Here is a 12902-nt window from a genome sequence, read left to right as displayed (position 1 = left end):
TACTCCAATTAGTTGTACATTCAATTAATTCTTTACTGTGAAAAATGTGTCAACTGTACACAGTGTTGTTTTAAGTATCAAAACATTCTATTGTTTAAAGAGGTGCTAAACACCCCAATCACCAACCTTCTATTTGCTGTACATGTTCCATTAGAATGGAGAACAGACATACACCCTTAAAAGCAAAAATGAATGCACTAAAAAGAATGCACTGTTCAACCATGATCTCTTGAAGCTTAAAAATTACTTCCAGTATTATGACCCATTTTAAAATAATTTTACACACTCTCTCTCTCTCTCTCTCTTTCTCTCTCTCTCTCTCTCTCTCTCTCTCTCTCTCTCTCTCTCTCTCTCTCTCTTTGTTGTATACATGTTGTATACATGTATTAAGTACAATAGTTTGGAATGATAGAAAATACAAGATTCATGTATTTTTTCTATTATTACCTAAACACTTTTATACATGTATCTTAGATTTTCACACCCGACAGGATCAGGATGCAGTTGAAAGATGTGAAACCTGTGAAACTTTGATCATATAGTGCAACAGCAATCTTGTATAAGTCATTAAATTTGAACCTGATAGTGAACATGAACCTGTAAATATGTTTAAACATGTTTTATTTCTGAAACATTTACAAAAACTCTTTATTTTGCTTTTAAAGTACTCTTTTAAAACTTATTGACTTTTCACAAAGTAATGGTAATGGTAATGCATTACTTCTCTCATGTAATGGTAATGTAATGCATTACTTCAAGAAAATTAAGTAATGGTAATGGTAATTTAATGCCCTAATTCATGAAGTAATGGTAATGTAATGCATTACTTTACAATGTAATTCGCCCCAAGCCTGGTCGACAGCCACGCAATAAAAACCCGATATTAACACAAAACTTGGCTACAACTATTTACCACATTGGAGCAATGAATCTTTTCGTAGTTAAGGTACAAAATTGTTACTTTGAGGACTATATTTGTTTATTATTAATCGATCGCAAACACATTGACTTTAAGCATAAACTTAAAGGTGTCACGGGATTAACAAGAAAAATCTGTTAAAGTGTAGTAACTTATTACACACCATTATTATAATTACAAATGCAACACTTTTTTTGAAATCTTTAAATGCTACTTGATGACAATTTAAATGTCTTTCTCACTGCATGTAGTAAGCCTCCAAAGTCATCGACGATTTAAGATTTTACTGTGTAACGAGTTTACAGTGTCATGTTGTACTTTTTTTTAAATTTACGGAGTGGCAGTAAATATAAAATTTACAACACGACAAGTTTCAAATCATTATTGAAAAAAAAAATGAATCAATAAATAGCAGTCTTAATTTTATTTTGTTCTATAACGAAAGAAAATAATTTTGCGGAAATAAAATAAAAAGTAAACAATTTTCAGTTTGTTTGACATGAAAATCAACTGTCCTAAAAAAATTTAGTAACAACTATACTATATTGTGTTTTCCATTCCCTTCACTTGCTTGTTTTTTCAAAAGTTATATTGGGGCCTCCTGTTTCCATCATGAGGCCTTTCAGAGTGCAAGATGAAGAATAAATATTGGCTGGAACCTTTACATGTCTCCTTAATAACATGATTTTTTATATGCGCATTAAAGACAATTTTACAATTACTGGGGATTTTTGTACTATAATTTCCTGTACACTCAAAATACCGGTAAAGGGGGTTGTAATGAACAAGATTAATGTAACTGTAATGCAGTGTCAGTTGGCTGTACTTTCTATTGGATCTATGTTATCTAAGGAAGACTAAAAGGATAATAAATAGTATACCATACTTATTTAGGAGACTTTATTCTTTGCATTATAACAATCATATACTATAATGAAAAAAATCCTTTATTAATAATTTTAAATTCTCAGAATTTGGAATTTTGTATATACATCGTACTGTACCCGATATATGTTTTATATTCACTGCAAACAAACTAGCTCTTATCTGAAATTTTAGCGAATCACATCCACATAAAGAATTCATGAATGTATTTGAGAATGTGCCATAAACCCACAGGAAACTGCAAGTAGTTTCAAAAGTAGGAAGAAATTATTTCAAATTGTGAAACATAAAACCATTTTGTATCGCTGTAAATACAAGAATTGACAAACAACAAATAAAGACTAAATGTTTACACATCATGAACCTTTCATCGAACAGCATTATTGTGGCATAAAAGTACATATCGCAATGTTCTTCATCCCTGATAAAACCTGAACGAAAAGACAATCTAAGAAACATGATTGAGCATTTAAAGAAGCATTGTTATAAACGTAAGACAATTAACTGTGTATTGGATTGAGTGTTTTGGGGGAAAGCAGCTTCCCTAAATGAATTGCAACACTGAATATTATGCATATCCGTATCTGTATCGCTACATTCAGTAATGTGTTAGATCACAATAACGCAAATCTGTTGAAAATTCAATTTCTACTAAGTATCATACATGTTTAAAGTAATAGTGCTATAAAAGCATATACTTGAAAAAATGTGGAGATTTGTTTCTTACAGGTGGGAAACTGATTGTTATAAAACCAAGACAAAGGTCAATTAGTTAGCCAGCAGTCATTAAGTACGTAACTAGCTGCATGGGTTGCTACATGTACATTATAAAGAGAACTCTACCTTTCTAAAGGTCAAGATCTAATAAACGATTTCAGAGTGTTTATTAGATGCTAGATCTATCATAACGTCATAATTGATTTGATATATTTTTTTCCTGTACTTTATGACTACAAGAGAATTATATAGAAAATAAAACATTTCTAGATATTCCATTTAAATCCAATGAAAAATAATGTATATGTTCAATTTAATGTCATTTTAAAGAAGATGTAAAGAATATTCTATAGGTCTTTTTTAAAGAGTCCTTAGGCATTATATTTCATTTGTTATACTTTCATGTTAAATACTGAAATCTGATTGGTTAAGACGCAGTTCATAATCCTTTCTATTACCCTCAGCGTTAGCAACGCACTTAGCAACGGGTAACATTAAAAAATGTTACATGCGCGAAAATTATGCACGTACGGTTCGCTGTAGAATTCACGTTATTCCTATATAAAAGCAGTAAAATTTTCTTAAAAATTAAGACATTCAGTATAACAAAATAAATAGTGCTTCGCGTCGGTTGACAATGGTTTTCTCGGGGTGTCAATTTCAACTGTTACCCTCCCAAACAGGCACTATTTATATAATGTCAAAGACGAAAAACAACTTTCAGATTTGTAGCTGGTTTCCATCATATTTCATGACAGTTTAAAACGCGATTTTTTCAAAGCGTTCATCTGAAAATCAAGTCCTGGTACACCTTATAAAACTAGGCTTTTTTATGAAGCACAATCGGAAGAAATTATACATCAAATTTTAGCAAACTGTACGCACCTTTCATTTACTAGAACTAGTCATTACAAAGTCGTGAGTTCTGAGTCAAAGTATGTTCTGTACTTGTTCTGTTGTCTCCTTTAAACTGTTTACTGCTCGTCCATCCCACATGAGCATAGAATATATTAAGTCACACAGAGCTGTTATCAGATCCACCCATAAATATTCCCAAAATTAACTGACTTAAGTAACTTAAAATAAAAATGATTGCATATATATCAATTTGATAGGAAAGATTAAATAGAAGACATTGACTTTCACGTTACCTAAGTGGAAAGAAAACCAAATGTTTCTAAAAAGTTGCAATTTTCATCAACATGACTCTTATTAGTAACCTATAAAATGTTCTAAACATCACCATCTGATGATTTTATGGGGTTTTTTTTCAAATATCATAATACGACTTTCAAACATATCAACACGTTTTATAACTATAAAATAACGATAACTTTTCTAAGAAGTAGTATTACATTGTATTGATACTTAAATGCATACTACAAATCAACAGTGTTAAAAGTTAATGCATACCACAAATTAAAAGTGTTATATAAATGTTTTATTAACTGTAATTATATACCTAATAACTATAAAAAATGAAGATAATAAAGTTCAACATTATGTAATAATGTAAAAATCTTCAAAGTAATTAAGCAGACTAAAGTTTAATATTAAAATAATTTGACAAACATTGCCAATTTTTAAAAAAACTGAACTGTTGCAGAGACGTTAAAGATGGCCAAGTCACATTCATTGGAAATCCGTAGCCAATACTTCAGGGTAATTACTAACCTGTGATTGCAATGCAAAAAGGCATTGCTCAAACAAAGTTATAATCTTCTATGTATAGACTTCCTTTCAACATTGAATTGGGCGTACGTTTAATTCAAACCAACAAATTTTATCCCCTTTTGTCCCCCTCCCCACACACACACACACACACACACACACACACACACATGCATACAAATACACACAGGGAAATCTGAAGAATAAAAATCTGTACTTTATAACTTTAACCTTTTTATATTAGCTTACTTTTAACATTGGCTTCAAATGATATTAATCATATTAACCCTTTTCGCAAATTTAAGACTCTATTTTCTGTGTAAAATAGAATCATCTAGACATTAGTTTTGTTTTGCGTATCAAGTGAGAAGACCGTCCACTAAAATTTTCAAAGGATATTGACCAGCAGCCGAACCGATATTTGCAACGAAAAGAACGTTTCATAAATCGAAATATATATATATATATATATATATATATATATATATATATATATATATATATATATATATATATATATATATATATATATAATTATGTATGTGTGTGTGTGTGTGTGTGTGTGTGTGTGTGTGTGTGTGTGTGTTTACATTACTTTGTATTCAACGGCCAGTTGTTTCATTGTATCAATTGTCAATGTTTTTTCAATAAAAAGTTATTTTCATATAATCAATAAATCATGTTTGATTTGTTGGTTTTGTTAATACCCCAAATTGTTTAAGTATTTCTTCCTTGTTCAATTTTCCATGGGAAAAATTTCCTGGACTTACTTTGGGGACTTCGGGAATAGGCTCTAAATTCAAAGTTAAAGTGTCATTCATTTTAGACAAAAACTCAAAGGGATATCCAGACAGTGAATTGTTATATTCCTCCAACATATCCTTCATCTGAGTAACATAGGTGTGTAAATCCTTCTCTTGATTTTCCAGTTTCTCGACAGCAAATGCTTCGTAACTTTGCAAATCTTGTAAATTTTCTGTCAAAATTGAGTCAACCAATCCTTTGATTTGACTGGCTTGATTTTTCATACTGCTTTTCAGCATTTCTAAATTTCTATTAATTTCCAGTTTTGCATTCCTTGATTCTTGGAGAAGAATACAAGTTTTTGGGAGAATGTCATCACGAATTCTACAAATTTGCTCAATTCGCGTTTTGCATTTCTTAGTGTATACATCTTCAAGATCCAAAAAACCATGACCATCGTGTTCTTTCGTCGTACATAAAGCACATATCGCTTGTTGGCACTTTTTGCAGTACAGGGTCAATAGTTGCCGGGGATGTAATTTACATGGAACGGATGGAATTTTCAATTTTCTGTCCTCATACCTGCATACTTCGTGATGAGTATTATCACGGTGCCTCAGATGTTCCTCTCTACATTTGCCACACATCTGCTGATGACAGGCATTGCAGTAAAATTCGGAATAACATCCACAGGTCTGACATTCCACACAATGCTGAGACATTGAAAGATCAGATACGTCTATTAATGCAAAAAAAGAAATGTCACAAAAAAGTGCTATCACTGGGACTCACGATCGCATATTTATTTCAACAATAAACATAGCATGATTAAGAATTCGATGTAAGTAAATGTATATTTTCAAAGAAAGTTCTGTAATCAGGTACAAAGAACATGTTTACTGGTCGGGGAAAATATTCTTTATGTTAAATTATATGTTCTTTACATTGCATTCACTGTTGGATATATACAGTAAATAGTTAGAACAGAATACTACTTCATGCAATACATATTGTATCTTAATTAGGTTTATGCTGTTAGAATTGCCTAGACCATCAACTGATTATCATTCAACATCAACAATAATTTGAGAAAAGAATTGCTATATATCTCACCTTTTGTCAAACGATGTTCAGCATGCATCTTCAGAATGATATCAGCCACTTGTTTGGACACTTCAGTAACTACTTGCTTATGGCCTATTGTAAAAAGAAATAATTTTTATTTTGAGAAAACAATTGCTGTGGCCGAGTTGAGGTGGGGGAAACATTACATTGAAAACTAAAGGGCCGACATCTTTCAAAGAAGTGTGCCGGTTAGGGTTTAACTGATTAAAAAGATTATTAAGTTTTTCTAAACGCTTTCGGATTTCCGGGTCTCTGCTTAAGTGTATTTTTTGGTGCTAGAACCATTATGACGTCATAATTGATTTGATGAATCTTTTCCCGTATTTTACGGCTTTAAAGGGATTATGTAGAAAATAAAACAATTTTTTGACATTCTATATTTAATAACGGGAAAAGTAATCCCGGTGCCTATATTCAATTTGACATTTTTTTAAAGAGGAGGTCAAGAGCTTGTTTGATGCTGTTTTTGGAGAGACTGTAGGCATTCTAGATATATTTATTTGGTCATAAATGGACAAAACTCAGTGATCTGTTACTTTTATTCTTCATGTTTCATAGAAAATGGTTAATTAAAACATGATTTTTCATTGTGCTTACCAAAAATTTAAGCCCCGGTACACCCTATGAAACAAAGGTATTGTTATGAAGCATCATTTAAAGAAGATATATCTTGAAAATCATAAAACTGTAGGCACCTTTCATTTACTAGATCTTGACCTTAAGTGTAAATCATGAGCATATTATCAATGAAATCTGTCTCTATTAAAAATTTGTTTAGTTTGGTGCAACAAATTTAAAATAGCTAGTTTCCTTTTTTGTCTGTTATTATAAGTAAAGATATTTATATGCATTTGTGTTAAAATTGTCTTTAATTACTTTAAAAGAGTAAATTGAAAGAATTAATTCGGTCTGGTTGGCAATGCATAATAGAGACGACATTTTACAATAGTAAGTAAGGTTTTGGTTAGTTGAAAAGTGTTGCATATTTCAATACATTTTAATATTTTCAACGAATTTCTTACCTTTATCCACAATGGAGTTAGCAACACCATCAATGTAGTACATGTCTTTGTTAACTGGGTTTTCATTCGCACCCACATCCAAATTTAACATATCCACGACAATAGCCGAGATCTTTTTTGTCACAGAAACAGCTAGGGTTTGCTCATTTATATCACATTTTAGTCCAGAACTACTTGTTTCTTCACCAAAAGCGCTTTCATCTCTGACTTCAGTCACAAACCCTTGACTTCTTTCTATGGTTCTATGTTTCTCCTGTCCTGGAGAAGATTTAATGCATTTCCAATTTCCTGTTGTATTATTTGAATTCATCTGTTTCTTCACCTCCTGTATAATTTTATCGATTGCATATTTGGCTTGATTCAGTCCCGTCTGAGTTGCTTTTACAACAATACCGGTTTCCTTTACTACAATATTTACTTTTTCTGACTGCAAACTCCTTTCAACATCATAGAGGTCTCCTGTACAATTCATCTGTAAGTTGTTCATCATTGATGGTTCCAAATTTAAGCTTTCTTCATATATGGTATTTGCTAACATAAAGTCTTCAATGTATTCCCGAGCTAAACCTTCCCACTGGTCTGTACACAGGATGATAATTCTCCCCTGGTCTGCCTGGGCTATTATCTTAATCAAACCCTGCCCATTATTCTCGATCTCTTCAAATTTGCTCTGCCATTCTCTCGTTGGAAGTAAAGCTTTGGACTCATTTTGCAACTTAATCGGGGTTTCTATTACGGACTCCTTGATGAAATGTGCTGCTTGAACAGCTTGCTCATCTGACATTGAGAAAACTGTCAATGTCTCGTCTTCTGTACAAAACTCCCAAATCCCAATGATGTGTCTCTCTTTCATTTTATGGTTCACATACATATACACTGGCTGCTGTAGCAAGAATTGCTGTAGAAGCTTAGAAAACGGTTTAACTTCAGTTTTGACAACTCTTGATGTAAATTCATACATTTTCACTATGGCACTGGTGACTTCTCCACTAAGTCCTTCAAATTTGACCAAATTTTTACTGATGTCATATTTTAATGAAATGTCTTTATATTTCTTTTGCAGTACCTGCTCAAACTTGCAGAACTGTAGCATTAGCACTAGGTGCCTTTTCAGCTGTTTCTCTTCCTGTATTTGCTGTTTCTTTCTGTCTAGCTCTTGATCAACTTTTTGAATGATATCTGACACTTGTTTGGACACGTCAGTAACTGCCTGTTTGTGACCCGTCACATAAATTTCACGATTACTTTTCTCCAGAACAATAGACACAGCATCTGGGTTGGAGATAATCAGAGATTTCAGCTCACTTAGAACCAAAGGGAATGCCTCTTGTAATGTAGTGTGCTTGCAAACATGTAGAAGATCTAAAAATTTACTGAGGTTTTCTCTCACTTTTGTTTCCCATGTGCGGGCAAGCTTTCTGCAATCTTTTGTTTCTGAAGTCAGTGTGCATTCTACAGTGAGAGAATAAGATTTGGACTTTTTAGGCCAGACAGGCTTTCCATAAACAGCCTCCAATTGTTTTTCTACTGCCCGCTGATTTGGAGGGGATTTGATGAGGAACAGTAACTTCTTTGGATTAAAGTCAGAAATCTCTAAGGGGGCAGGGTACATGTAAAAATAGCTCATTCTACAAATGAAAGCAGCTGCTCTGGTCCCAAAATTCTAAATGATAAAACGTTTCTTTTAATTTTGGTAGAAACAAAAAAATCAAGTGATAACAGGGTATTCAACAATTTTTCAAAACTTTGAAGTAGGCTAGAAATTGCGAAAGATATAGAATTATAAACATACATGTAATTAAAATTGTGCAAAAATAAAATCAAATTAAAAGGCAAAATATATAATTTTGGTGTTTTCACTTTTATAATGGTGAATTTTATTGGAAATGACTAATTTTTAAATAGACTTAAATACATGTAGATGCTTAAAAAATAAAATTAAAGAACTTGAACACAACTAGACGATTGTTATAAGTCGACACCACTTACATTACAATAATCTATACTACCATATTCGTACTGTCTCTTGCTTTCTATATTTTAAACATCATTGGTATTTGAAGATTACCAATTTGTTTTTGTTTGTTCTAAATCAAACTTCTCTAATTAATAATCAACGAAAATTCCTTTAAAAAATCCGGAAATCATCTGGATTTATTGGATTTTACAATCTTGCGCATGCGCATTACATTCACGCTAAATCATGGGAGGCTCTTTAGTTTATGTTTCCACAATATCATATTTGCATGGATAAACTCAGAAACGATAATACAAGTACGTGTAAACTTTCATTGAAAATTTTCCATATATTCTGTTCATCAAAGAAAATATGGGAGATAACTCTAACTCGGTATGAAATAGTGTTGAATTCCTCATTAATATGAAATAAATTTTTTGATGAAAGGTATCTACAGCCTCAAAATGGTTTGTTATGAATAATTTGACTGTTATTTTCAATGCAGCTTCATTAATTTTCTCCAAAATTGTTTCGGAGCGATTCTGCAATTTTTGGCTACATTACAGGTATATGAGAGGCATTTTAACTGTGGTGAAGGTCTGTCCCGAGACACCGATTATTCTAACTAAGCAGAGTGTAGTGAAATTAATAGCATTATTGTAGGCTTAAAGCTTGGTTATGTAAATGTCAACAATACGGTATATCTATTTCGTGAACGTCCGATATCATATGCAATGTCAACCCGTGCACGCACGGGTCAAAGTCTAGTTTCATCATATTTTGTTTATCTATTTTTGGGGTGTAATAAATTTAATCTTTGAAAACAGTGAAATACAATGGGCTGTTCTACTGTTAACGGAAAAGCACACCTATGAAATGCTTAAAATAAGTAAAGAAGTTCTCGTTCTTCAAGTCGAACCATAAACAAAACAAAATCTAATAGATAAATCGACTCTGTAAATTACTACTAGTTTCTGAGCAGTTCTGATGAATTTAGCAGAATGCGTATTTTGTTAGAATAAATCGTAGGCTCTAAAGTTAAGAGGAATGTGCGACCATCTTGTACATTTGAAATTAAAAATGTAGACATTTCTTAAACTGGCTTGTTTCTGCATAAAACTGGTCAAACTGTTCTCTAAAGATGAAAAAAGAAAACAATAAATATGAGGTTCTACATGTTTTGTGTGCATATTATGCATACAAGAGCAGAACAATGCTTTTTATATGACTTGCAACAGAGGGGTTAATTGGTGTCTTCTCTACACCCATTTGTTTTAGAAAAAGGTTGAATTTTGCAAATTAAATGTAGAAACTTTGCCTCAAAATAGGGTACCCTATTTTTATCAGTCGGCATTTGGGTCTATTTTTAGAACAAGAAAATAGCAAGCTATACTTAGAACTCCCATGTCTATGGATTAATTAATTAACAGTGAAGTTATATTTTTATCGAAAAAAAATGTCAATCTGGGCTGAATGTGACAGACATCTCTACACCAGTTCCAATTGTTTAAATTCTTTTTAGAAGTAGGATAGGGGTCCAAAAAATCAATTGCCTTTAAAAAATATATAAATATTTTTCAATGAAAATATAACTTCTATGTACCTCCATAGATACAGACAAAAGTATCTCGTGCAATTTGATGGTTTTTGAGATCTATTTTTAACAATAACTTAAATAAGCAAACTTTGACCTTTTTCTCAACAATAGTTGTAGAGTGAACACTAAGGACCTCTTTTCATAATTTTTAAGAATCTTAAATTTTAGTCTGAAGCTGCGCAGCTCTAATTATAGTTTGTCCCAAGGTATTGCTTCCATCACTTTTTGATGATTTTAAATAAGAATACACATACCTGTGAAAGAAGTACAGTTGAAATTGATGAAATGGAAAATATCCAAGATATCTTCATTGATAAATTATTCATTTTCACTCATAAAAGTTAACAGGAAGGAAAAATATTTTTTTACGGAGATTCATAATGGGAAATGTTTACATCTTTTCTCCATTTTGAAGTACTCGGGACACCTCGCGCAATTTTTCAACATTATCATCCGGGCTTTTTACTGGCTGATGCAATGCAAAATCCCCGTAGACTTTCTATTTTGGGATATGTATTGAAACCTGAAGCGGTAGAGGGGTAGATAGTCTGAACATTTTTCATATTAGTGGATGAACCTAGTTTGAGCACAGAGGTATTTATTATTAACGAAATATCAAGGGAAAAGTGGTGGAAGCAAAAATTCGGGAGAGAGTATAAGTGATTAAAAATGCATTGTTCTGCCCTTGTATGCGTATTTTACATAAAAGGGAACAAGTTGATGTCATATTTGTTGCTTCTGTATCTTTTAGTAAGTTTTGGACAGAAACAAGCCAATTCAAGAAATTTTCACAATTTTCTTCTCAAATGTAAAAGATGGCCGCGCATACATCAATTATATGGTTGTAAGCGATTTTTAATGTCTTTTGCACATTTGATTCATTATGTAATGTTTTAAAATACTGTTTTAAATATAAAAAACCCTATATTTTACTTACCCTTATCTACAAATAATTTTTAAAGCAGTAATATCTAATGTAAGAACAATATCACTGTACGATACCAATTCGCTGTGTACTTTCGATTTAAAAATTATGTTTTCTAAGGAAGGCTTTAAAGGTAATAAAACGGTATTACGCACACAATTGAAATTGGTATTGAATCTAATCAGAAATATACAATTACATTAGTTTTTAGCATCATGGCTATATTTTATAACGTCTAAGAATTCGTGTTTAAAGAGCTTATGATTGCTATTCATAATTTAAGGTAAATATGAACTATTTTACTGCCTAGATCAAGTCAAAGGAACCTATACGCGATTTTATTATATAGATGAAATTTTAATTTTCATGTATAAATGAATTACTAATGTATTTTGAATGATTCACCAAAATTTGAATATTAGAAATCAAGTTATAAGTGAGATAGGTAATTTTTACTCTGCGTGTAGGCAGGTTATTCGTTCAGAAATTTTCGTTATTTTCAAATTACAGCATATTTTGTCGTTTATTAAATACGTTGAATGTGTAATTTTAATAGCTTTCAGAGAGTTTATGGTATCGCTTCATACATCATTTTTTCCATGTGCTTTTTTTGCTTTAGATCTAATGTTATCGGGTGATATTGAAACCAATCCCGGTGGAACGAAGAATATTGACCCGGGGGTCATTTTTCAACGTTGAATATCGACCCGGGGGGTCATTTTTCAAGGTTGAAAATTGAGACCAAAATCGTGAAATTTATACCCGGGGTCATTTTTTCAACGGTATGAGAAAGATTTTTCTAAACTCTGATGACCTCGACACGTTGAAAATTGAACCTGTTGAGAATTGACCTCAACCTCAGAGTTTTGATCTGAACTGGAACTTACTCTACACGGTTTAAATGTACATGTACAATCATGCACATATTTGAAGTTTCAGTTTTAGAATGTTCATACTGTCAGATACATATGCGGACGTGGCTAATTTCTTTCAGGTTGATATGTCCGATTAATCATTTAGTTTTGAGACTGAAAATATTATATCCATGTATTATTACAATACTATGTGAATAAAGCTAAGAAGATGACCGTTTGCTTCGGAATGGAACAGGCGAGTAGGGCTATAATACTTTTTGACATAGATGACATGGTTTTCATTCCCTCGTGTGACAGAATTTGAAGTTTAAACTTGTCATAATCTCTCATAATTATATCTAACAAATGTATTGCCCGTTATCGTCAATTTTAAGGCTATTCAACAGAGCTCTATTTGACTGGCACCTGACGTTGTATATTTTTCTAATAATTGAAAATATATAACCTCTATACTGTTTTATTGGG

General features: G+C 31.9%; 1 protein-coding gene across 1 annotated transcript; it reads right to left on the bottom strand.

Moving 5' to 3' along the window:
* Positions 1-4782: 4782 nt before the first annotated feature.
* LOC105326978 (uncharacterized) lies at positions 4783-11673 on the bottom strand. The gene is made up of 4 exons (XM_066069979.1): positions 11575-11673; positions 7084-8746; positions 6050-6133; positions 4783-5675 (listed from the first exon to the last, which is right to left on the bottom strand). Exons 2-4 carry the CDS (start codon positions 8708-8710, stop codon positions 4870-4872), a joined length of 2517 nt encoding a protein of 838 aa, XP_065926051.1. The 5' UTR covers positions 8711-8746; positions 11575-11673; the 3' UTR covers positions 4783-4869.
* Positions 11674-12902: the final 1229 nt, after the last annotated feature.

Source organism: Magallana gigas, chromosome 8 (genome assembly GCF_963853765.1).
Source record: "Magallana gigas chromosome 8, xbMagGiga1.1, whole genome shotgun sequence".
Classification (NCBI taxonomy): domain Eukaryota; kingdom Metazoa; phylum Mollusca; class Bivalvia; order Ostreida; family Ostreidae; genus Magallana; species Magallana gigas.
The sequence above is the reverse complement of the archived record's forward strand: the minus strand, read 5'-3'. Positions and strand labels throughout refer to the sequence as shown.